Consider the following 25,074-nt stretch of genomic DNA (forward strand, 5'->3'; position numbering starts at 1 on the left):
TTGCATTTACTGTCACAGTCACAATGACCTTAACATTTACCACGTGTTTATGTGTTTAACAACTCACTCTCCCATAAAATCCTATGTATAAAAGGAATACATAATCTGCTTTTTGTTTTTGTATATATACAGGGGTGGGCAGAAGTAGGTTTACAGTTGTTCATATGGAAAAAAACATTAATAATAATAGAAGAACAAGAATAAACTCTGTTTTACATATTCACAACTTTTGCTCACCCCTGTATATACACATATATGACATTACATAGAGATGGATGCAGATGACATCACTTAAGCTCTGAGTCAGATCATACCATTTGATAGCCCTATTCACAGATATTTTTAGTGTTGTGCAACAAGTAAACTTCCCTTTTTGTTTATATCAGATTGAAAAGATTTTCTGTCACAATAAGAATCAATTCTAACTGAAATAATTACTGAGTCATCACTCAAAAACATGACAAATCACATCATTACCCTACATGGCCACTGCAGCTAATCATTCCTCAATATTATAACGTTGTGATTTTTAAATGGATAATTATAGGACTTCCGGCCAAGATGGAGGCTTAGACGGACACGCTAAGTCTCCCTCTACAACTAGAGAGGAATACAACTACTTCAAAACAAAGGATAACTAGAAATTCCAGAAAATAAAACTACACGGAAGCCCAACATATGAAGTTATAAACCAGCGGTGCCATTCGGGCAGGTAAGAGTCAAAGAGGGCAAAGCTGTTTGCGGAGCGGCGGGGGGCGAAAAATCCCGGCGGCAGTGCGCGACCCCAGCGCTGGGGAGAGCGGCCACCACATCGCCTTGAACAGTGAGGCCCAGGGGGGTGGGAGGACGGATCCCGGTCTCCTAGCTGAATAACTGTGTGAATCCATTTTGGACCCCCGCCCCCAAAGAAAGAAAGCACCACAGGGCTGCGAAATAGGTCGCAGACAGGCGCCGGTCGCTGACTTGTGACGCCAAACGGCGCCGGTCGCTGGGTCATTACGAGTACACAGGCACTGCCCCCAACAGCTGGCCCAAGAAAACAAAACGCATCTGTCAAAATGTGGCAGACAACTATAGAAATCCCGGTGACACAGCTCACCGGGCAGCAGATAGAGAACCTGACAGATGAAAAGATAAGAAACCTGTCAGAGGCTCAGTTCTGGGCCATTGTTATCAGGTGGCTTACAGAATTCACAAAAGAGCAGGAAAAAGATAAGAAAGAAGTGAAAAACTTTCATAACGAAAGGAACAAAACCGCATACGAGACAGATGGTGAGGAAAAAAAATCCAGAGTTCATTTCAACAAACTGGAATATGGAGAAGGAACAAGCAGTCAACCAATGCAGCGAGAGGAAATGGGAAGCAACAATGAGAGGATCAGAAACCTCTGGGACAGCTATAAAAGGCCCAACATAAGAATCATTGGTTTGCCAGAGAATGAGGAAGATGAACTAGAACTTGAAAAATTGAGTGAAAATATAATAAAGGAGAACTTCCCAGACTTGGGGAAGGGAATAGACTTGCAGGTCCAGGAAGCAAGGAGAGTTCCCAAGAGACTGGACCCAGGGAGAACCACTCCAAGACACATTATAATCAAAATGTCAAAAATTAAAGATAAAGAGAGAATCTTAAAAGCAGCAAGAGAGAAGAAAAGAATTATGTACAAAGGGGTCCCAATTAGACTATCAGCAGACTTCTCAAGGGAAACCCTACAGGCAAGAAGGGACTGGCAAGAAATATTCAAAGTAATGAAAATCCAAAACCTACAACCACGAATACTCTATCCAGCGAAATTGTCATTCAGAATAGAAGGACAGAGAAAGTGTTTCCAGGACAAAATAAAACTGAAAGAGTTCATTAGATCCAAACCACTGTTATATGAGATGTTAAAGGGACTGGTTTAAAAAACAGAAGCTAGGGAGATGAAACAAAGGCAAACTAAATAGGCAACAAGAGTGGAAAAGGAACCGTGGGTACGGGAAGCATATTGGGGGGAGGTCAACAGGGAGGGGGAATGGGGAAAGGGAGGGAGATGATATAGGAATTGGGGATCAAGGTAGGAGGGAATGGAATAGACGGAGAGAGGTTGGGAGGAACTGTATGCACAACTAATGGACATAATCTAAAAGGGGGGGACAACTGGAGGGAGGGGGGCCACCAGGTGGAGGGGAGCAGAGGGAAGGGAAATTGGCACAAATGTAATATTTTAATCAATAAAACACATTAAATCTGAAAAAAAAAAGAATTTTGATAACAAACATTATTAAATAGTTTTTATAAGTAATAAATTTTAAAATTAAAATAAATAAATAAATAAATGGATAATTATAAAAACAATTCTTTTAAAATAAGCTTAATATTTGTGTTGTGTTTAGACACATAAATAACAAACTTATCTCCATACTTTGTCAAGAGTCAACAAGAAAGGAATAGAAGTGTACTTAATAAACAAGGAATTAAGTTCGAGCCAAGTGCAGGTCAAATGATTTCATGATGTATTATATAAATCAAAGTTTCGTAGTAGCTTGAATAAAGAAAGATGGTGGGAGGACTGAGTCATCAGATAGCACCCAGTAATAAAGGAATGCTGAACTTAAGGGGCCTGGGAGCAACTGAGTTTCAGCAAAAAGATATCATTTTATTGGATTTGAAATTTGTTTTTATTTCATGTATAAATCTGTTGTTTATATTTGTATACAAATTTTATATAGCAACTTAAACCTCATTTTATGCTTGTACATATTTAAGTAACATTATAATAAAAATAAGTCAGCATTTCAGGTCCTAAATTATTTCCCTTAAAAGGATTTTGTACATTCCTCAAGTCTGAAAACTACTGCTGTGAACAAGAACCCTAAATAATTTGAAGCAGAATGAGATGGTGACATTCACCATCCTTCCTGCTTAAAATCCTATCTTTATCAAAAATCTATCTTCATTCAAAATTCTTATTTCCCTTTAATAATTAGGAAACATTAAGGCATGAGCCATGTCCCATTCATTTCTGCTCACTCCACTGTCTCTAAAATAGAGCTTCATATACAGTGGTATTAATAAGAATTTACTCAAAGAATGACTACCCTTGATGGGGAGTTCCAGAAATGTGAATGTGAGCCAAACAGTAACAAGTCTCCTTAGACTAATATACAGCTCATGTAAATGATTCACTTCCTAAATGCTTGTCGAAAAAAACAGGCATTCCTCTGGTAGGCACACTTCAGATCTTAGGTTGTTTCTGTCATTTTCACATAAGGTAGAGAAGTTGGCAGGCTGGACCCTGTCGCTTCATTCTCCTACTTCCCCTACAGTGGAGCCCAGCATTGGTCCAAAGCAAACCCTTGGAAAGATATCCTGAATGAAACCAAGTTGAAGGCATAACTGCTCCAATCTCTTCATGTTCTCAAGCAACTACTAGAGTTCAGGAGGAAAGTTAAGAAGCCAATAGAGTTTGGAGGTAGATCAGACTGTTTGCAGAGACACAGGAGGTGAGAAGAGAAAGGTGCCATGGGACAAAATGAAGCAGGCACAGTGCCCTAGAATTGCATCCTAGAATACAAGATTCTAGAGGTTTAGGTGAAGGTGCCTAGTCACTGCTTAGTTAAATTTCTAATTCCCAAATGAAAACACATTGGAAAGAAGTACAGTATTCCCTCACTTATGACGGGTATTATGTTCTAGACTACCCCCCGCGATAGGTGAAAATCCCTTAAGTAGGAACCTTACATTTATTTTAGTATTTATATATATTTTAAGGCTTTATAAACGCTTCCCACACACTTATAAACCATTCCCAGTCCCTTATTAACCTTTCCCACTCCCTTATTAACCTTTCCACACTTTTATAAACACTACTTAAGTTCTTAAACATATTCTACACTCTTAAACCTACATAACTTTAACAACATACATATACAGTACCACAAAATCCTGCGATATAGCGAAAAATCTGCGATAACTAATTAAATATAATATTTTTAAAAATCCCACGATACAGGGAGGCCTCGATAAGTGAACCGCAATATAGAGAGGGATAACTGTAATTAATTTCCAAGAGATATGTTCAAATCCTAGGGTTTGGGAAAGGAGGGATGACAGAGCTGGGATTAAAGAATCATTACAGGAAGTAGAACGTATGAGACATTATTCCTGAAAATGAATATATAGACACACACATTACGAATGTGGTCATTTACTATGGTTTGGAGTATCAGGTAATAAAGGCGTAGTAGAGTGACACACAGACATGAGGCAGACAGACAAGTGCTAGCTTATAAGGTACTGAGAACAACACCTTCCTGCAACTGCCTCCAAGGGAGCTCAGCCTCATCCAGGACAAAGGGGCCTTTCTGCTGGGCATGTGGACTGGAAAGAAGTCCACTTTTTTATTGCTAGAAAGGCCTGAGGCCAGTGGTGCTACAAAGACCTTTTGTCTACTGGGAGGACGCCTTGCTACAAGCCTGAGCATAGACCTTTGGCACATAGGAACTCCTCTATCTACACCCTGCACTGCCATAGATACAGACAGGAGTCACTCTAGACCAGGGTTTCTCAGTCTCTGCACCACTGAGGTTTTGGACAGGATACTTCTTTGTTGTGGGGGGCTGTCCTATGTATTGTAAGATGTTTAACAACATCCCTAGCACCTACACACTAGGTGCCAACAGCATGCTGCCAGTCACAACAATAAAAAATGTCTCCAGAAAATGCCAAATGTTCCCTGGGGGACAAAATTGCCCCTGACTGAAAACCATTGTTCTAAATACTACAGTTACAGTAGGTGAGGCAGAGGGTCATAAGGGGGTGGGGGGGGGGGTCACTGCACTCTGGTAAGGAAGGACTCTGAACACACGGCCCCTATATAACCAAGCTATAAGGAAAAAGGATAATGGCTTCAGTATGTCAGGCCAACCCCAAAGCAGTTGGTTTTAGTTTTTGGTTTTTATGCCTGACATATCGTTCTGTTACCTAGGCAGATGCCGTACCTAGGCAGGGCACAGCAGCATGGTGTTTTCCAACCAGAGTCACTGTAGCCTGAACAAAATAAGCCAGGATGAGCCGCATTCTTGCAGATTAGCAACCCTGTGTCCCAGCATGAAGAGCTCAATTAACAGTCAAGTTGAGATAGCAGAGTCCTTTGTTCCTAAGGTTCAAGTACCTAAAAGTTAAAAACTTTGTTCTGCTTTCTCATTTCAAAAGGGAAAATGAGAAGTTTCTTTGGACCAAAGTGAGGAAGAAGGCAACAGCTAGGGATATAAAAGTGCATAAAACAGTCACAGATTCCTGGTGCTTATATTCTGGTGGAGAGAGACAAACTAAAACACTATGAAGTAAATGTTGGGTAGTGATAAATACAATGAAGAAAAACAAAGCAGAGTAAAATGATAAAGAGCCATGCTATATCAGATGTAATCACAAAAGAGCTCTCTGATAAGGTGACATTTGAGCAGAAAATTAAATGGAGGTGTGAGCCATATGAATATTTGGGAGAAGGGCATTCCAAGCAGATAGAACAGTAAGTATTACTCCCTAGCACTTGAGCTATAGCTCAAGTTGGCCTTGGCCGACTTCTTCTCTCGCCAGGTAAAGAATAAATAGTAAATGGGCTCCTGAATCAGTATCTCTTTTCCCCAATGGACCAGTGGTGCCTCCAAATGGAGCCCTCACTTACTCTTAAGATTTCAAAGCCACATCCCAAAAGAGCTATGTCTGGTAAGAAGACTGCCAGTGCTTGCTTTGCTTCTCCACCTAGCTGTTAGTTAGTTGGTCATTCAGTCAGCCTTTGGTCAGCCTTCTGGTCAGCCAGTCACACACAATACAGTGATTAAAAATGTGGGCTTTGGAACCAGGTGCCTTGGTTTGAATTTAGGATCTGCCACTTATGAAATGTAAAACCATGAGTAAGTTACTTAATCTTTCTGTGCTTCATTTTCATCACCTATAAAATGGTGAAAATCAGTTCTCACATCATAAGAGTGTAGTGAAGACATGGGAAGTTCCTTGCATACAGTAAGAGCTAAAGAAATATTGGCTATTCTTTTCACCATTTATTTATTCATTCATTCACCAAGCTTTCATTGGCTTCTATTCTAGTATGTACCAAGTGAGTTACTGGGTACAGAAATCCGCATGATCTTCATCACAAAGGGCTCTCTTCTAGAGAAGGAGACATACAAGAAAATAAATGAGTATAATTCAGTATGATACGTGGTAGGTCAGAGGGATATATGGGCTGATGTGGAAGAAAGAAGAGGATAATAGCTGGAGTGAGTCATAAAAGAAAAAAGCCATTAAAAAGCCTAGCTTTTTATTTGGTAACTCTGGATACAGAGCACTCCAAGACACCTACAGAATCTTATCAAAGTGGCCTTTCCCAAAGATAGTTTGTGAACTAGACCTATGGCTTGTCTCTCTTGAGTGGTTTTCTCTGGTTCTCACTAGCAGCTTGTCATCTGTGCCTAGAGTCAGTATCAAGCCCTTAATCATCAACGCAAAAAAAATCTGGCACTTGGCCCTAGGCCTCATGTGATAGGCCCACTAGGCTACCTGGCAAAAACCAGGTCTACATAGCTGCAGAGTTATAAGCGAACCTAGGCTTTGGAATTGAATAAGCCAAACAACTTGTGTAAGATCACACAATGTAGAGCCAAGGACAAAATTCTGTCTTCCACATCCCTAGTCTGGACCAGGCCAAGTGCTAAGTGTTAAGATACAGAATCATATAAGGTAACGCTCTCAAGCAGTATGGTGGGAAAACAAGCAGGGGACTAGATCACTGTAATTAATGTGCTAAGTGCCACAACAAGACAAAGAGGTTGTGGGAACACAGAAGGAGGCATCTAACCTAGCCTGTGGTTTCCAGGAAAGATTTCCTAAAGAAAGGGATACTTAAGTCGAGTCTTGGTTATCTAGTACGATTTAACAAGATCAACAGAGAAGGACAGGGGGAATAGTGTGTATGAAAGCATCATGGGATGAGAGAAAATGACATATTCTAGTAACCGCAGATAAATCAGTGTGGCTACAGAGAAAGAGATGTGATGAAGAGTGATAGAAAATAAGAAAGTAAATGAATCACAGAAATAAGTAGGGACCTCATACATTAAACTAATCTAGCACAATGCCTGATATATAGAAGGTATTCAGTTAATTTTTTTCTTTTAAGTATGTTTGCACAAATTGTAGGGGAGAAACAAAAATTCTGGGGGCCAATATTACAGAGGTGAATAAGGAATGATGGAGAACCACAACACTGAAACATAAAGAAACTTTTAAGGTATAAAAGAAGATCACCAGATTTTTATTTATGTACATAGTTATCTTTTTTTTTTCCCAACTGAGGTAATTCATTTTGAGATTACAAATGGACATTTAATTTCAGTACATCTAATATCTCAGAGATAAATGTGGAAAAAATCAATGGCATTTTCTATAATAATTTCTCTTGTCAACAACTACTAAACTTTCAGCACCTTATTTTGCTGAGTCTCAAATGAGACAGCAGTCATGATCTAAGCTTACAAGTTCTACACAAACTCCAGTGTTACCTGAACAAGAGGAAAGCCATATTTATCTTATCGAAATAACATATAATTACTATATTGTGATTACACTGGAATTTACTTGTAACATCTTTAACAATATCTTTATCTGTAGAGGTTTCATTTAAGAATATTTCTCCCACACAGAAATTTGGTGTCCTAGCATGCTTGTTTTATTATTAAAAAAGGAAAAAATGGGAAGACACTGAAAAATGTAAGCAGAGACACAGTCAGGTATTTATTTTAGAAAGAGCTCTCTGGAACCAATTATAGGATAGACCACAGTAGAACTAGACTGGGCCAAGAAGAAAAATATGAAAGCATCCAAGCAAAAGACCATTAAGCTGAGACTTCTGCTTCAGGCAAGATGAAGTAACAAGAATGGAATTTACCCTCCCCATCCTGAAACAACTTTAAAAAAAATACAAAATACATAAAACAATGATTTTTAAGACACTGGAGATCAGCCTACAGTAAGCAGTGATCTCTGAGAGATGGTAAACAGATGAGGCAAGTCATACAATTGACTTGAAAGGGAGGAAATGAAAATATACTTTTGTCAAGTCCTTATACTATGAGACAAGGTATCTCTTAAAAGTAGACTCTGATAAGTTAAAGATGCAGATTTTATCTCCTAAAGCAATACTAAAATAACAAAACAAAGAGTTAAGCCAACAGAGAAAATAAAAAAGAAGGCAAAAAAGGAAGAAAAGGGAAACAGAAAACAAATAAGACAATGGACTCAAATCTAACCATTGAGCTAAATAAAAACAAAAACAAAACATATTATTTAACACAGTGAAAAACCAATACTAGATGGAGGTAAGATATCAGATAGATTCCAGAGGTATGCATTTCCAGAATGAAGAATGGAGCAATGCTTTAGAGAATCCTCTTAGGTCAATACCTCTGACAACCCCTCACTACAAAATCACTGTTTCCACTGGCTCAATATACAAACAACAATTCTATTCCCAAAGATTCTACAAAATCTATTTGGCATCCCTTCCTTTAAAGAACTACCATTCCCCCTGCCTCACAGGGTCTTAAGAGGATTGGAACTCATAAATACTCTCTCACTATCACTCCCTGATATAAGTAGTGATCCTGACTGTGTGGATCTCAATCTCCTTCCACTGTTTCTGATTCTTGAGCAAAGACACTTAAGAGATGAGAAAGTAAGGAAGCTGAGACATCTGAGAGTAGCAATTAGAAAAGGCCAATCCTCTGATCCCTGCTGCTAGGATCCTTGAAGTTGCCCTTGTTCTTGATCCTTCCTCAGCCATGCTTGTTCAGCTCTTCCTTATTTAATCACTTTATGTTGTATATAAAGAATCTGGCCAGTCTTTATCTTCAGGTCAATTACCCTGGTGATAGGAGTATCTTTGTAATTCATGGTGGGCCCCTTGGATCAAACTTAAGTTCATGCTAATGAGATGACACTGGATGGGTACTCATCACCAGAAAGGCCAACCAGTGACTAGAGGACAGGGGCTTTCAGCCAAGTGATATCAGCCCAACCTTCAAGGAGACAGAGGGGGCTGGAGACTGAGTTCCATCATGCGATCAGTGAATCAACCAATCATGCCTACATAATGGGACCCCAATAATAATTCTGCACATTCAGGCTCAGTTGAGCTTTCTGGCTAGTAAACACATTAATGATTGATGGACTGGGAGGATAATACGTCCTGATTTCACAGGTAGAAGACACAGAAGCTCCCAATTTAGGATCCTAGCAGAACTCACTCTATTGGTCTCTTCTTTCGGTTGGTCCTAATTTTTATCCTTTGTAGTAAAATTTTAATCGTAAGTATAGCACTTTCCTGAGTTCTATGAATCACTTAGCACAGTGATTTTCAACCCTTTTCAACTCATGGCACACATAAACTAATTATTAAAATTCTGCAGCACACCAAAACATATCTTTTTTGCCAATCTTATTAAAAACTAGGTAGAATTTTGATTCATTCACAACAGACATCTATTGTTGTGTTGACTGTTATCTTTTTTCATCTGACAATCTAAGGAAAAAGAGGTCAGTGTCCCCAACTAAATAGGCAGGAACTACATGTTTTGGGCACACCAGCTGAAAATTACTGAATTAGCAAGTTATTAAACATGAGGGGACAGTGAAAAAACCCTGATTTTGTAGCCAGTTGGTCAGAGCACAGGTGGGCTGGGGACATCCAGAGCTTGTGGCTGATATGGTCTTTTTTTTTTTAATATGCTTTATTGATTATGCTGTTACAGTTGTCCCAATTTCTTTTCCCTTTGTTCCCCTCCACCTGGTGACCCCCCTCCCTCTAGTTGTCCCCCTGCTTAGTCCATGTCCATTGGTTGTGCATATAGTTCTTCTCAACATCTTCCTGTCTACTCCACTCCCTCTTACTATGCTTCTTAATTCCTGTACCATCTCTCTCCCTTTCCCCCTCCCCCCTCCCCGCTGACCTCCCCCAAAAACGTTCCCCATACCTATAATTCTTTTTCCCCTTTCATTGCCTACTTAGTTTGCCTTTGTTTCGGTTCCCTAGCTTCTGTTGTTGGTTGTTGTGATACAGTTTTCATTTTAATGTTCATAGTTTTGATCCCCTTTCTCCTAAACAAGTCCCTTTAACATCTCATATAATAGTGGTTTGGATCTGATGAACTCCTTCAGTTTTACTTTGTCCTGGAAGCACTTCCTCTGCCCTTTTATTCTAAATGACAGCTTCTCTGGGTTGAGTAATGATGGCTGTAGGGTTTTAGCTTTTCATTCCTTTGAATATTTCTTGCCAGTCCCTTCTTGCCTGCAGAGTTTCTTTTGAGAAATCAGCTGATAGTCTTATTGGGAATCCTTTGTAAGTAATTCTCTTCTTCTCTCTTGCTGCTTTTAAGATTCTCTCTTTATCCTTAATTTTTGACATTTTGATTATAATGTGTCTTGGTGTGGTTCTCTCTGGGTTGAGCTTTTTTGGAACTCTCTGTGCTTCCTGAATTTGTAAGTCTATTTCCTTCTCCAAGTTAGGGAAGTTCTGCTTCATTATTTTTTCACATAATTTTTCAATTTCTAGTTCTTCTTCACCTTCTGGCAACCCTATGATTCGAATGTTGGCCCACTTATAGCTGTCCCATAGGTTTCTGAGCCTCTCCTCATTTTCTTCACTTTTCGTTTGCGCTTTCTGTACTGGCTGAGTGTTTGTGCCTTCCCTATGTTCCGATTTGTTGATTTGATCCCTGGTTTTCTTTCCCTCACCACTAGTTTCATATGTGTTTTTGTTCAGTTCAGCAGGACTAGCCTTCATTTCTTCCTCGTCTCGTTTAAGATCTGCTGTTAGGTCTGTAAGCACTCGTACAACCAAAGCTCTGAACTTTGCCTCAGGAAGATTTCCTATCTGCTGCTTTGTTAGATTAGATAATTGCTGTCTGGGTCTGTTGCATCACCGGGATCTCTATCATGATCAGTGCCATCCTGACAGTTTATGTTTACCTTTGCTTCCTGGGCAGGGCTGTCACACCTCCCACACCCCATGCACTCATCACTACCGGGTGACCCTTCCTACCACACTGTGGCGCTCTGTGTGGGGGCGGGGGTACAAGGTGGATTCTTGCCGTTCACTCTCCGCTGAGAGACCGGAAGCCTCCTCCTCTGTCCCCACTCCCTCTAACCTTCACAGTCTGAGGCAATGGGAGTCTGCCTTCACTGGCATTGGACTCACGAGCTGACAGGTCTGGTGTGCAGCTGGGGGTGTTCCCCAAGCGCTTCTCGCCTCCCCTTAAATACGGGTGTCTGTGCTTACCACTGTCCCGCAGCCATCTCTGCTGCTGCTACCGCCAGCACAGCTTGACCTCTCTGCCCCGGCTTTGCCCCTCCTACCCGTCTGGACGAGCACCACTTCTTTATAACTTCATACGTTGGACTTCCATTTATTTTCTGGGACTTCTGGTTATTTCTGGTTTTGCAGTAGTTGTATTCCTTCTTAGTTGTGGAGGGAGACAGAGTGTGTCAGTCTAGGCCTCCATCTTGGCCAGAAGTCTCCTGATTTGGTGTCTTAAGTAAGGGCAGTCTTGTTGGAGCCTGTGCCCTTAACTTGTGAAGTCAGCACTAATTCTAGGTAGGTAGTGACAGAATCACATTATATTATTTCACTTAATCCCTTTCTCTGCCTCATTTTACTCATCTATAAATAGAGATGAGGAAATAGTATACCAAATATTATGTCATAGTATTTATACTTCATAAGGTATTTGTGAGAATAAAAGTTACTGTATGTAAAACACTCAGAACAGTATCTAGCACATACTGAACACTACATAAATATTAGAGTAGCTTTTGAGTTGTTGTTTTTATTATTAAAGTCCAGAACTGGATAGTGTAGAGATTACCAGGCTTTTCTGCTAAAATTGAAATAACAGAGAGAGAAGACTGGCTCCTAACATTAGTCAGAAATCTTAACACTAATCGCATAGATGGTACTGAGATTAGCCAACTGATGTTCTAAACACAAACCAACACTGCTGATATCTACATTATCTAGTGAAACTCAGACCAGCCATTTTGAGCCAGCACCAGAATATTACATGCTTTTTGTAGCTCTGAAAATCATCATTCCAGAGAGATTAGGGGCCTTGCTCTAAATAATGAAGCAAATTGTTTTGAGGAATAGTACACAAGAAGAGCCTCACTTTTAGTCTGGCAAACTACCAGGCATGACACATGGTGAGCAAATCCTAAAATGGTACATATATATCACTTCCCAGCTTAGCTGTGAGCTACATCACTGTGCATTATGGGGACACTAAGAAGAAAGATTCATTTGATGGGAATCCTGAGAGGAAATTTATCTTCTGAGATAGGCTCCCCATAGTCAACTGAGGGCCCAAATTTTGTAAATAATAAGAGCTTAGCAGCCATTTGCTAACAGGGACTTCTCATGCACTGTGGACCAGGAAGAACCTCAGACTGAACTCTCAGCTTCCCACATCATGCCTTGCTTGTTTACACCATCTGAGTTTCCTCTTTCTTCCAAAGGGCTAACTGCCCTGTCCAATCAGAACTGCACAATTTGGATACCTCATTTACACAAAATGGACCTAATGGGAACCTGGGATGGGGGGACTGTCACTATAACATGCAGCTTTCCCTTTGTCTCCGAGGAACACAATCTAGTTGGCTACCTGAATCTGTGTCACCCAGGCTGCAGCTTATTTTACTCAATTAAATGTCTTTAATTCTTTATTACAGAGTAAAATTAATTTTGGTTTACAATTGAAATGTTTTTCTCTGTTCATCAGTAATGGGGACCAACTCGTGAAAACTCACTTCATTGTTCTCCATTTTCCTGTCATTTAGAACACATTTGGAAGTGTTCCAAATAGTTGCTAAGTCCAGAAATAAAGTTCTCACCAGAAGATTGTCTTGGGCTGTTTTCTAGTATTATGATTTAGTCCTCTGTTTCTGCCCTTTCTTGATCACTTTCCCTCCCCAGCTACTTCTGTGTGAGCCAGGAAAGCTTTCCCTGTCATCTTTCATTCTAAGTTCCTACTTATGAAACTCACTCTTAAAACCCAGGCGCCATGTCCTCATGCTAGTGCAAAAAAATAAGTAAATTAAAATTACATGGTAATAATAGAAGATTTTTCCTGGCAGTGCTAGTATAATTCCAAAGATCATTTCACTGATGGATCTCTCATCAGTAGACAGCCTGAGTTGCTAAGGAGCTATTAAACAAAAGCCCCCACAAGGAACTCAGCTTCTAAAGATTTCCAGAAAGCTGTCTGTGTTGCCAACTTATGCTTCGTCTAAATTAACAAGAACTATCAGCCTGCCCATCCTAGTACAAGGATTAGAATCTAAGTCTTCCTGCTTCAAATTTAAGGCTTTCCATCTACATTTTATAAGGTCCCTTTCAGATCTAAAATTCTATAATTCTAGGTAACAATTTAAATAAAAATAGAAACTGTCTCATTCCTATCAAAACTGGTCTTCTCTACCACCAGACCAGTTCTTTCAACCAAGATGGTATGGAAAAGCATTGGCCTACAGAAGGCCCAGGTCTTAAGTCCTGGCTCTACTATTAACAAAATGCATGAAAACGAACAATATAAATCTAGACCTGAGGTTCCTCATCTTCAAAACCAGAGGCCCTCGTGGTCACTTATGTTTAAACCTTCTTAGCATCAAGATCTACCCTAACAGTAGGGAAGAGATTGCTTCCAATCTTGTTAGTATCAAAGGAAGTTCTAGCCACAGATAGAAGCAGAAAGAAGGCAAAAGCCCTGTTTTTCCTTTCCTGTTAAGTCTTACACAATTAGGCATGCTCTTTAACTCAGAACTCTGAAGCAAATGTTCTATAAAAAAAGGTAGTCCTGGTTTAGCAGTTTTACACATGAAAAATACCTAAAGTTTTTATTTAATAAGTTCAACTTGAGTTAGCAGAATGATGTGACTGCTGAAGGCCCAGTATCTAATCAAATTGTACTAATAGATATAGAGAGTCCAGAATTGAGAAGCTGATGGTGCTGCTCAACTCTGTGCTGGCCAAATCGCACCTGGGAGGCTGCATCCAACTCTGAGAGCCATGATCTAAGAAAGACATCAACAAAAGTGTTCACAGGTAAGAAACCAAGATAAGGAGGAAGGTGAGAAAACACTGTTTTCTTCAAAGAACTAGGGCTACTTAACCTAGAAAAGACTCGGGAGAGAACGTCTCACTTCCAATCTTTGAATCACCCAGGACTCAGCAGAGCTAGGATCAAATGGGGAGCTACAGAAGAAAGGGGCTGCCCCAAAAGGCCACCAAGCTCCCTATCTCTGGAGACGAAGAAGCAGAAATTGGAGGTGGAGGGCAGTGAGGAGAGAGGTCAGGATAGAAGGGAATTCAATTATGGAGCACCTTCCCCCATTCCCAGCATGGTGACTGTATTCATTCTTATCCAATGACTGTATGTAGAACCATTTCAACAGTTTTCTCTTTACTAAGCATTTTATATTTGTGTCCTTCTAAGGCCAAGTTACTGCCTATCTTCTTCTCTCTTCTCTAAAAATGCCAGGAACTAGGACAGACAACCAAGCTGCCTATTACCTTCCGAGGACTTCCATGCCTTCCATAGGTCCTCCACGCTGATGAGCTTATCTTCACCATGAAAGGTGCTGTGTTTCACTGTCGGGTCATGGTAATTGAGGTCTTCCCTCAGGAACTGCAAGGGAAAAGCACACAAGTCATAAACGATACCTGAGAGCCAGTCCACCAAGATCTCCATACATGTCATTGAGCTATCAACAGTACACACCCTCTACCAAATGCACAAGTGTATCACATCACTCGTGTATCCTTCCATGTGCCTATGTCCTAGTTGCCAACTAGATAGCCTTTACTACTTTGTAATATATTTCACTTGAAAAAATATGAATAATAAATTTCTTCCTCATTTTTTAATTATGGAAAGATAATAAATTATAGTAATTGGAATTCAATAAGCCAGAGAAGAGGAAAGAATGAAGAAAGAATTAACAATTTTTAGCACTTACTTATATACACTAAGCAATATTCCAAGAACTTCTACAGTATTTCTCATTAATCATCACAACCAATGAATTATCATACCTATTATAAATCAATAAACAACAAGTGCTAACAAGTATGTAAAGAAAGGGGAACATTTCTGCACTATTGGTGGGAATGCAGATTAGTGCAGCCATTGTGGAAGGCAGTATGTAGTTACCTCAAAAAATTAAAAATGGAACTGCCTTATGACCCAGAGATTCCACTTCTGGGAATTTACCCAAAGAAACCCAAAACACTAATTTGTAAGAATATATGAACCCCTATGTTCACTGCAGCATTATTTACAATAGTCACAATTTGGAACCAGCTCAAGTGTCCATCAGCAGATGAGTGGATAAAACAGCTATGGTACATTTACACAATGGAATACTACTCAGCAATAAAAAGAAAAATGTTACTCCTTGTGACAGCATGGATGGACCTGGAGAACATTATGCTAAGTGAAATAAACCAGTTAGGAAAAGACAAATAACATGATTTCACTCATATGTAGAATCTAAGGAACAAACTGACTAATAAACAAAATAGAGACAGACTCATAGATAGAGAGCAGGCTGACAACATTTGGGGGGAGGTTAGGGGATGGAGGGATCAAGCAAAAAAGAAAAAGAACTCATGTGGTGATTGTGGTGGGAGGGGATGGGGGAGGTGGAAGAGGGTAAAGGGGGAATAAATGGTAATGGAAAAAAATACAATGAAAAATAAACTATTAAGAAAAATGAGAATAGTAATATTCTCAAACATAATGCAATTGGCCCCATATCACATTAAGTTTATTTAGACAGGATAAATCATATGCTGTGATGGTTTTAAAATATGTCCATAATTCTTTGCCAATCTTCCCACAGAAGGTGAAGCCCCTCCGCCTTGAATATGGGCAGACATTAGAGATTCATCTTCTAACAGAATGATGTTAACTGACTTTCAAGGCTAGGTTAGAAAAGGCAATACAGAGTCTACCTCTCTTTCTCCCTTTTGGGACACATGCCTTTGGAGTCCTGAGAAAACATGTAAGAAGCCTGGCTACACTGATGCCCCTATACTGGAGAGATCCTGTAGAAAGACTATATAAAAAGAGAGAGATGTCAGAGCAGCCCCAGCTGTGAGACATCTAGCCCAGGAGTCAGATGTGTGAGTGACTAAGGCTTCAGATGATTCCAGCCCCTAGCTTTTACGTTAGTTCACCTGATGGCCAAGTGGGCAGAGATGAGTTGTCCCTGAAGAGCCACGCCTAGATTACCAATACATGCCAAAATAAATGTTGCTGTTTTAAACTTCCCCAAATGTTGAGCTTTGGGGAAGTCTGTTATACAGCATTAAATAACTGAAACATTTGCTCAAGGTTATACTTGATAAGTGATGGAGTTAGTACAGTATTCCATCCAACCCAAGATACCTGGTTTCATAGTCCAAATTTTTCTCCTGCTCTCCATCTACTGTCCTTTAATTATCTGGATTTCTTTCCATCATATACTTTTACAAAAAAGAAGAAAAACAAGAGAAATTAAAGCTTTTATAAATTTAAGTGGTAATTAACTTCATAGATAATCAGCCTGATCCCTAGCCTCATTACTATGTACAGGATTGAACATTGATCACTGCTTTCCACAGCGCCTCAAACATCAAAGAAATACGTAATTCTGATTGCTACTCTCATAAGAGTACATTTTAGTAGGATTTTCAGGAAATGTCTTCCTATCTGCCTTTCTTTATCCTGGGGTCCAGGAAAGGGTCTCACCCAGAGTAAGGTCAGTAAATGTTGACTAAATGAATATGTTACAGTAGAATGAGTAGCAGAGGGGAAATAAAGGCAGGACCCTCACCAATGCAATCTAACAACTTAATAGAGGAGGCTAGAAGCAGAAGGAGACATGTCTCACCCACTAACTCAGCAGCTCTGTGCCTGGTCTGATAATATTGCCGGGTGTTCCAATATCACAAGAAACACTGTGTCAGCACAGGAGGAGGAAAGTCCTTGAAATTCTATGTATCCTATCCACTATCTGGGAAGGAAAGCCTTTGAAACTGTGCTTTCATCCCAAGGCCAGAAAGGCGGGAGAAGGTCCACAGTGCCCAAAGAAAAAGCCCATGAAACAACTTTGATTAACTACCTGCCTCCCATCATGCATGTAAGATGAACAAATGGGGTCTAAAGCAAGATAAAGATTCGGGTTAACAGACCCCACACATACCTAAGTTTAGGTAGTTACATCCCCTCCGAAAAAAGCTGGCTCTACCTTTATCCATCAATCAATATGTAACTTCTTTACCCCATCCCGCCAACCATGTCCTCAGAACAAAGGACTCGCTCTCTTTGTGCTCTTGGAGCTCTTGGCCTTCTGGCCACAGGGCCTCTCGCCACCCGAGGGCAAGCTTGCCATCCTGGCCTTTGGCCACCCTTGCTTTTGCTCTCCCATTCACTAATAAACTTTGCGTGCACACTAATAGGCTCGCTGATCTGTAATTCTTTACTGCATTGGCAAGAAGAACCAGGGCTTCTCCTATAACAAATTGATGATCAACAGTATGGTCCTGGATTCCCCAGATCCATAAACAAGCGGTGGTTGCCTTCCCTGAGTTTTGTAGACACTGAGGCAGCTGGGCTTAATAACCCAGGCGAGAAGTTTGAAAAAAATCCACACTAGAGCAGTCTCAACCTCTGGTTAGACGAGACCATGAAAGTAGTGCTCACATCCATAGGTTTAATGGCTTTTTGCGCCCTCTGGCCACAACTAAATTCAAGTCTCTCTGACATCTGAGAGTTAGGTTCTCCAGCTCCCCAACTCTTATTTAAAACTGTTGAGAGAATCTACTTTTTAATAAAGATTAAGTAGGTAACATGGTAAAGAGCCTAGAGCAAAGAGAGTTTTGTCAATTTTTAGAAAAACTGATTAAAGTTTTGTTTTTTTTTTTAATAGTCAGCTTTTAGGCCATCTGACATTCAATTTATTACATGCTATAACTTGTGAATCTTAACTTTTTCCCCCAAGTTGCTACCCAGTTATCCCAATCCCATTCATTAAGTTATCTTTCATTCCTTTTTGGAAAATGTGATTTAATAATAAATTAAGTCCTTACCTATAGTGGGATGTATTTCTATGTTCTCCATTCTTTTGTACTAAACCATATTTCTATTTTTGTGCTAGCCCTTGACTATGTTATTACACTTTTTTACTTTATTTTATACTTTAAAAAGTGTTTTTTCCTCATGTCTGGACCCCCTCCTTCCACAGCTTTTCTATTTTAATTTTGTTAACTTTATTGAGAGTCTAATTGCTCTCACTGGAGACCTAAGTGATAAGCTCACTAGACCTTAAACACAGACACTGAGACATCTCAGGGAAGACACAGTCACAAGCAATCTGAGATAGCCAGTCTGGGGACAGAAATTCATTCATTTAATCAACAACTATAAGATTTCTATGTACCAGGCATAGTTCCAGGCACTAGAAATATAGTACGCAGTAAAAAGCACATACAAATCTGTTATCTCCATTGAGCTAATGTAACAGAGTGAAATGCTTGCTTTCTCTCTGACTCCATCTTGTTCAAGCCTGCTATTGCTCCCATGGCCTTCAGGCTAATAGTTCCTGCTTTAGACATACTAATCACTTCATTAGAGGATTTCTGCTTGAGGCTTGAGTTTTTACATAACAGCCCCTCCCATTTTCCCTTCTCTTGACATAAAAGAAGCCTGAACTTGATACTTTCTTAATATAGATTTGAGGATTAGGACTCCCATCTTCTCAATAGTACATTCTCAATCAACAAAGCTTTCCTTACTCCAAACTCTTACACTTTGAGTTTTGGCCTTTTGAAGAATTAGGCACACAAGCTTTGGACAAGTAACACTAATATCTTATTTGGGTGAAAGAGATAATAATTTCTTTAAAGCAGGAAAAAAGAATAGGGAATGCCAAGAGTAGTGTTATTAGTGGTTATCATTTTAATTAGAGGAGTCAAGGAAGGATTCATTAAGAAGGTGACTTTTAAACAAATATCTGAAGAAGGAGATCTTGGAGGAAAGTAGGCAGAATAACTGGAAGAAAAGTATCTCAAGAATAGGGATGGCAAATTGGCAAATGCAAAGGCCCTGAGGCAAGGAGTTACTTGATATGTTCAATGAATAGCCAGGAGACCAGTGTGACCAAAGAGAAATAAGAATAAGTGGTGACTATAGAAGAGGAACTCTGGAAAGCAACAGGGTTCCAGATTACAAAGTTCCCTGTAGGCCATTATAAAGACTTGGACTTTTACTGAGATGAAAGTTGTTGGAGAAATAGTGGTGCAATATGATCACATTAACATTTCTAAAAAGATTTCTCTGAATGCTGTGTTAAAAAGCAGACAATAGGAGGGCAAGGGCAGATGCAGGCAAACCAGTCCAGTGGCTATTGCAATAATCTAGGTATGAGTTTAAAACAAGGCAGTAGTGTGGGGGTAATGAGTTGTCAGGTTTAGGATATATTTCAAAGAGGTCAAATCTGTAATCCTCAGAAATTTTTAGTTTTGATTCATTAAGTCCTTTAAGGTATGTATACACTATTTTGGTCCTCTTAGACTCTAACCCAGACCCTCTTAATCTAAGACTAGAAAAACATATATCATATGCAGGCCTTAGGAGCAGAAATGCCAAAATCTCCAAAGAATGGTATTTTCTGCCATTACCAACTAACTCCAGGAAACATCTGAGACATACCAGCTGCTTATAGAGAACCAGCAAGAAACATACTGCTGTTTATAACAAAGTCTAAACACTGAGGCAAATGGAGAGCAGAGAGGCTTATGGGAGGAAAGTTCAAGGAGGATCTGCACAGCGGTCTGCATACAGGCTCTACTGGTGCCAAAAAGCATGCAAAGGAGTGTGGCGTCAGAAAACAAGGCCAGCAAGAAGATGGTGCCCAATGAGGAATATGAACTGACAGAACCTCTACCTGACTGATGCTAAGTGGAACCTCTTTAGAGAACACAGAAGTGAAGCTGCAACAATGAAGCCTTACAAGTAGGAAAGGCAAATGTACTATAAATGTGGAGTTCAGAACCTATAAAATTGGACTCCTTACTTCGTGGGTAGCTTTTGAGAAAGCTACTTAGCCTCTCCAAGCCTGTTTTCCCGTCAAAATGAGGGCTAACTATCCCTCTCACTGGAGTGTGAGAAGGGTTAAATGAGACCTATTTGCAGAAGTCATAAACTGTGTTTGTATGTGTCTTTTAATGGCCCACAGTGCATTTTATAAATTGAACCTGTTTAAAAATTGAAAAACTTTACAAAAAGAAGTTTGTTTGTTTTAATTTAAAAATCTAGGAACACTGAGCTTCAGCAACAACTTTAGAATTTTATAGAGGAGAGGTTTATGGTCAGCAATTTGATTAGAAGGGAGGGACTTGTCATGAAGTTATGGTTGCATAGCAAACACATTGTTTTTATATAGATTGTTCATTACAGATTAATTTTAAAATGCAACATTTCATGAAGATCTTTTTATTCACATTTCACTTAAAATTGAATAAAGCAAGTGTCCATATCAAACAATATATGTTATAATTTGTGGCAGCCTGGAGGTGGGGGAGTTGGGTTGAGATAATGAGGGCCTCAAGACCCTACCCCCCTGGCACCACTCCTGGGTTCACATATCTACTTGGTGACAATCTATCAGAAGGAAGCAGCAGCTGCCCCCTCCTGAAGTGGCACGTGCTCTCTAGTTTGCCACAGCTCCCCCACTCACAGATTTATGTACATACATTTGTGCAGCCCACATTACTCAGTTATGATACCTCTGGCCCCACAGAGGCAGAGAGCCTGGGATTCCTCATGTACACAAAGGCATTCTGTAAGTTTTAAAGCACAACTAGAATGTTAGTTGTGATGATTATTGTAAGAAGGGTGAGATAAGGATAAAAAAGTTAAGAGAAAAAGCTTAATCGAAGGTGACTCTTCCATGTTCTCACAGCCCCTTTGGATACCCTTATTAGTCTTATCATGTGTCTACTTCCCCTACCAAATTATATATGCTCTGATAGAAGGTCCCAGTTACCCAGCCATAAACACAGCATACAAGAATGTTGTACTGAACAAGAACTCTGATGTTCAAAATACTTGAGGCAAGCATTACCACCATATTACTCCGAACACTGTCCTACATCTAGCTAATAGCTAAAGTCTAATTTAAGACAAAGTTTAAAGGCAAAAAGAAGCAAAAACAAAACAAAACCAGAGGCACCTTTTGGCTCCACATGAATTTACTATCTCAGACTCAGAACAAGCAGCTCTTCTCTCAGGGAAGTCTAAGAAGGCTCCCTAGAAGTCTTTCCTTACCATGGGGAATGCAACATTGGTTAGAGCTTCAGCTTAATAGTTCTTTGAAGAGCCAAGGGACCAGCTGTCACTAGGTATATTTAGCTCTATGAGCTCAGAAAAGTGATGGCACAAAGCATGCAACCCCATCCCAAGTGTTAAGCAGTAGTAAAATGTGGGTGAGAGCAGAGAAGAGGGGAGATGCCTCTTTAGAATCCCCACAAAATAAGCCCAGCCAGTTCCATCAATGAACATAATTCACTGATGTAAAGCCAGAAGAGAAGCAGCACAGCTTTGGGTGCAGGGATCTGGGCAAGTCTCTTGGGTTCTTCCTTAAAATCAATTGTTCCTCTCTCCCCTTTCTCACTTTGTTCCCCACTACCCACCTTCCACATCTCCCAAACCAAACCACACCACCTCCACGCCAACTTCCCCACCACACACTATATTTAGAACCCGTAAGATACATGCCCCAGACCTGAGAAGCTTCCTGACTCATATTCACCTCTTGAACAGCTAGCACATCTAGCAAGGACCCATGTTTTAGCTATAACAGCTCTGAATGCCACATAGAGAGAGTGCTGAGACATGGATGTCTCCGAGGAGAATCTGTCTCCAGTGAGATCAGAAGCTACTACTTGAGGGCAGGGAAATAACAGTCATTTCTCATTCACCTTGGTACAACTAGTCTCACTTCTGCCCATTCATCACAAGAATGACCTTTGTAAAGCACGAATCTATACCAAAGCAAATACTTAAAATCTCATGGACCTCCATTACCTACAGGATAAAGCCTTAGCCTTTTAGCCTTGCTTTCAAGGCCTTTTACAATCTGGCCCATAAACTAACTTCCCAGTCAGCTTCCTGGCCACTATCCCTTTCTACCAGATACCTACACTCTAGACCAGAGGTCAGGAAACTCTGGCAATGGGCCAAATCCAGCTTGCTGCTTTTGTAAATAAAGTTTTATTAGAATACAGCAACACTCAGTCATTTATGCACTGTTTATAGCTGCTTTTGTGCTACAAAGGCAGAGGTGAGTCGTGACAGAGACTGTATGGCCAGCAAAGCCTATAAACTATGGACTATCTGGCTCTTAATAGAAAAAGTTTGCCAACATTTGCTCTAGACATATCAAGCCACTTCAGGGTCTTAAACAAATCATGATCATTTACACCTCTAAACCTTTATACAAGGTGCTCCATTTAAAACATGTTCTCCCTCTCTTTATTCTGCTTAAGAAAAAGTCACTGCTTCTATGAAATTCTCCAGACCTCTCCCTGTGTTATCCTATTTGTTCCCTCATGTCTCAGGGCATATATCTATGACAATACTTATCCCATCATACTATAACTACTATTTAATTACACCTCTCTTCCTTTCCCTAAGCAACTCAAATATAAAAAGTATTTTATTTGTCATTTATCTCTTTACCCAGCATCTTGCATATTCTCTGGGACACCCAAATGAATAATTAGTTCAGCTCCATGAACTCACCTCCAAGCACAGGGCCTAGCACAGAGCAAAATATGTGCTTATTAAATAACTAAATGAATGTCTCTCACTTGGGTTTGCCCTACAACACCCAGCAGAGTGCTTAGCTTACAATAGCTAGTCAATGCACATTCTGTTACTATAACGAAGAGAAAAAAGAAAAGATCTCCAAATATCCGGCCAATCAAAAATAAAGATATTCAGCTAGGAGCCAGAGAGTTACATTGGCTTGGATTCAGTATAGTATAATGGTTCAGAGTTTGTTTCCAGAGCCAGGCTGCCTAGGTTTGAATCCTGGTTCCACCAGTTACCTTCAATATATTATGCACATCATTTATAAGATGGATATAATAGTATATAGTATAAAACTTCCTAATACCCTCATGTTGACGGAATTACTAATGAGTTAATTTACAAAAGAACTTAGAATAGAGCCTGGCACAAAATAACCTCCCCTATGTGTAAATTCAGTTTTCTAAAATATTAATAGATTTAACATATTATAGGGAGAATATAAAAATATTAAGAATGTGTAATCTTGGAGCCTACTAACACAGTGATACTGATCCCTCATATGTAAAGGAGACTGACCCATAGAGGAGGTAGAGGATAGATATTTCCTAAGTGTTTGCTATATAAAGGCCATGCACCAAGAGATCAGCAATACAGATCATTAAGACAAGGCACTGTATCACTTCTCAGCCTTTTGGCTAAGATCAAGTGAAAACGAAACACTGTAATCTACTGACCTCAAACGTCCTTTCTGTCCTACTCTCTGATTCTTACTTTGAAGGCTTTAGCTCCATTTAAAATAGAAATTTCACAACCTTATGCAAGACCCACTATAGGCTGGCCTATACCTGCCTTCTTTGCCGCACCAACTGCCACTTCCTCTCCTCCCCAATGATAATTACTTGAAACTGGCTGAAAGTACCAGGCTCTTCACCAGTCTGATGTCTTTGCACATGCTTTTCCCTCACCTAAAATACTCATCTTTTTCTCCTGATCACTTCTAGTCATCTCTTCAGACCCAGATTACATGTCAGCAACTCTGTACATGGATAAAACTAACTTAGGTCTTCCTCTTCTGTGACTCCATCACAGTATTCATTTCTCCTACTATAGTGTCCTTATCTGTTCACATGGCTATTTTCACCACTAAGGGAACTTCTTCCAAGGCAGTAATGTCACCATTCCTGTTATCCCTATATATTCCGTATCCAGCACATATGCAGGTATAGAGAATCCCTCTAAGGTTGATGATAAAAGCTCAGACCTTGTAATGGAATCATCCTTGATGTTCTCAGACTATGACATTGGGTACATGACATAGGTCAAATCCTATTGGCATCATCTGAGGTTGCAGCTTGCTAGGTATCTGGTCAGAATGGCAAAGACTGGGAAACTCTGACATCCCCAGTTTTGCAAACTGTCATGACCAAAGTACTCCAGCTAGCCAAGGACTACTGGGTGGGGAATCTTTGTCTTATAAAAAAAGTATAGGAGCCTGGAAAGAAGGGTGTGAGCATGGAGCCCAGTGAGGTGGGGGATAGGATGGGGCAGGAAGAGGTTAAAGGATAGGGGTTGAAGGGAACCGAGGCCACACAGGTCAAGGCTCCTTCTACCCCGCCTCCCCCACTCGCACCTACTAAGGTACCCAGCTAGAGGCACTCAGCTTACTGGCCACCTGTCCCAGCCAGGCCACCTATCCTATCTTGCCTCTGGCCAAGACCTCACTAAAATTCTGTTTCAAGTGGAAAATGCCATGGAAACCATGATGTTCTCATTTCACAAATTTGCTAAGGATAAAGATACTTAACAATGGAGCACCTGAGAGTACTCATGGAAAAGAAGTTCCTTAGATTTTTAGAAAATCAAAAAGATCCTCTGGCCCTGGCCAGGTGAGGTGGCTCAGTTGGTTAGAGCAGTGTCCCATGCATCAAAAAGGTTGCAGGTTCAATCCCTGGTCAGGGCCAGGGCACTTACAGGAGGGAGCCAATAGATGTTTCTCTCTCACTTTGATCTTTCTCCATCTCTTCCTTTCTCTGTCTCTGTCTCTCTCTCTCCCGCCCCCCCCCCCCAACATCAACAAATATATTCTCTGGTGAAGATTTTTAAAAATCCTCTGGCTGTGGACAAAATAACGAAGGACCTGGATCAGTGCCAAGATGGCAGAGTGGGCTTTCACTAAATGCTGGGC

At 40.2% G+C, this 25,074-nt stretch overlaps 1 protein-coding gene across 5 annotated transcripts in view; it reads right to left on the reverse strand.

Annotated features, from left to right (window-relative positions):
• Nucleotides 1-25,074, reverse strand: part of STIM1 (stromal interaction molecule 1) — a 185,760-nt gene that overhangs the window by 33,288 nt on the left and 127,398 nt on the right. For all 5 annotated transcript variants that reach the window (XM_090264671.1, XM_090264682.1, XM_090264692.1 and 2 more), the window contains exon 3: nucleotides 14,603-14,717. In XM_090264671.1, coding sequence (XP_090120797.1) covers nucleotides 14,603-14,717 — 115 coding nt within the window. The remainder of the gene's footprint in view (nucleotides 1-14,602; nucleotides 14,718-25,074) is intronic.

The sequence above is a fragment of the Furipterus horrens genome, unplaced genomic scaffold (genome assembly GCF_987537825.1).
Source record: "Furipterus horrens unplaced genomic scaffold, mFurHor1.1.pri manual_scaffold_2, whole genome shotgun sequence".
NCBI lineage: Eukaryota > Metazoa > Chordata > Mammalia > Chiroptera > Furipteridae > Furipterus > Furipterus horrens.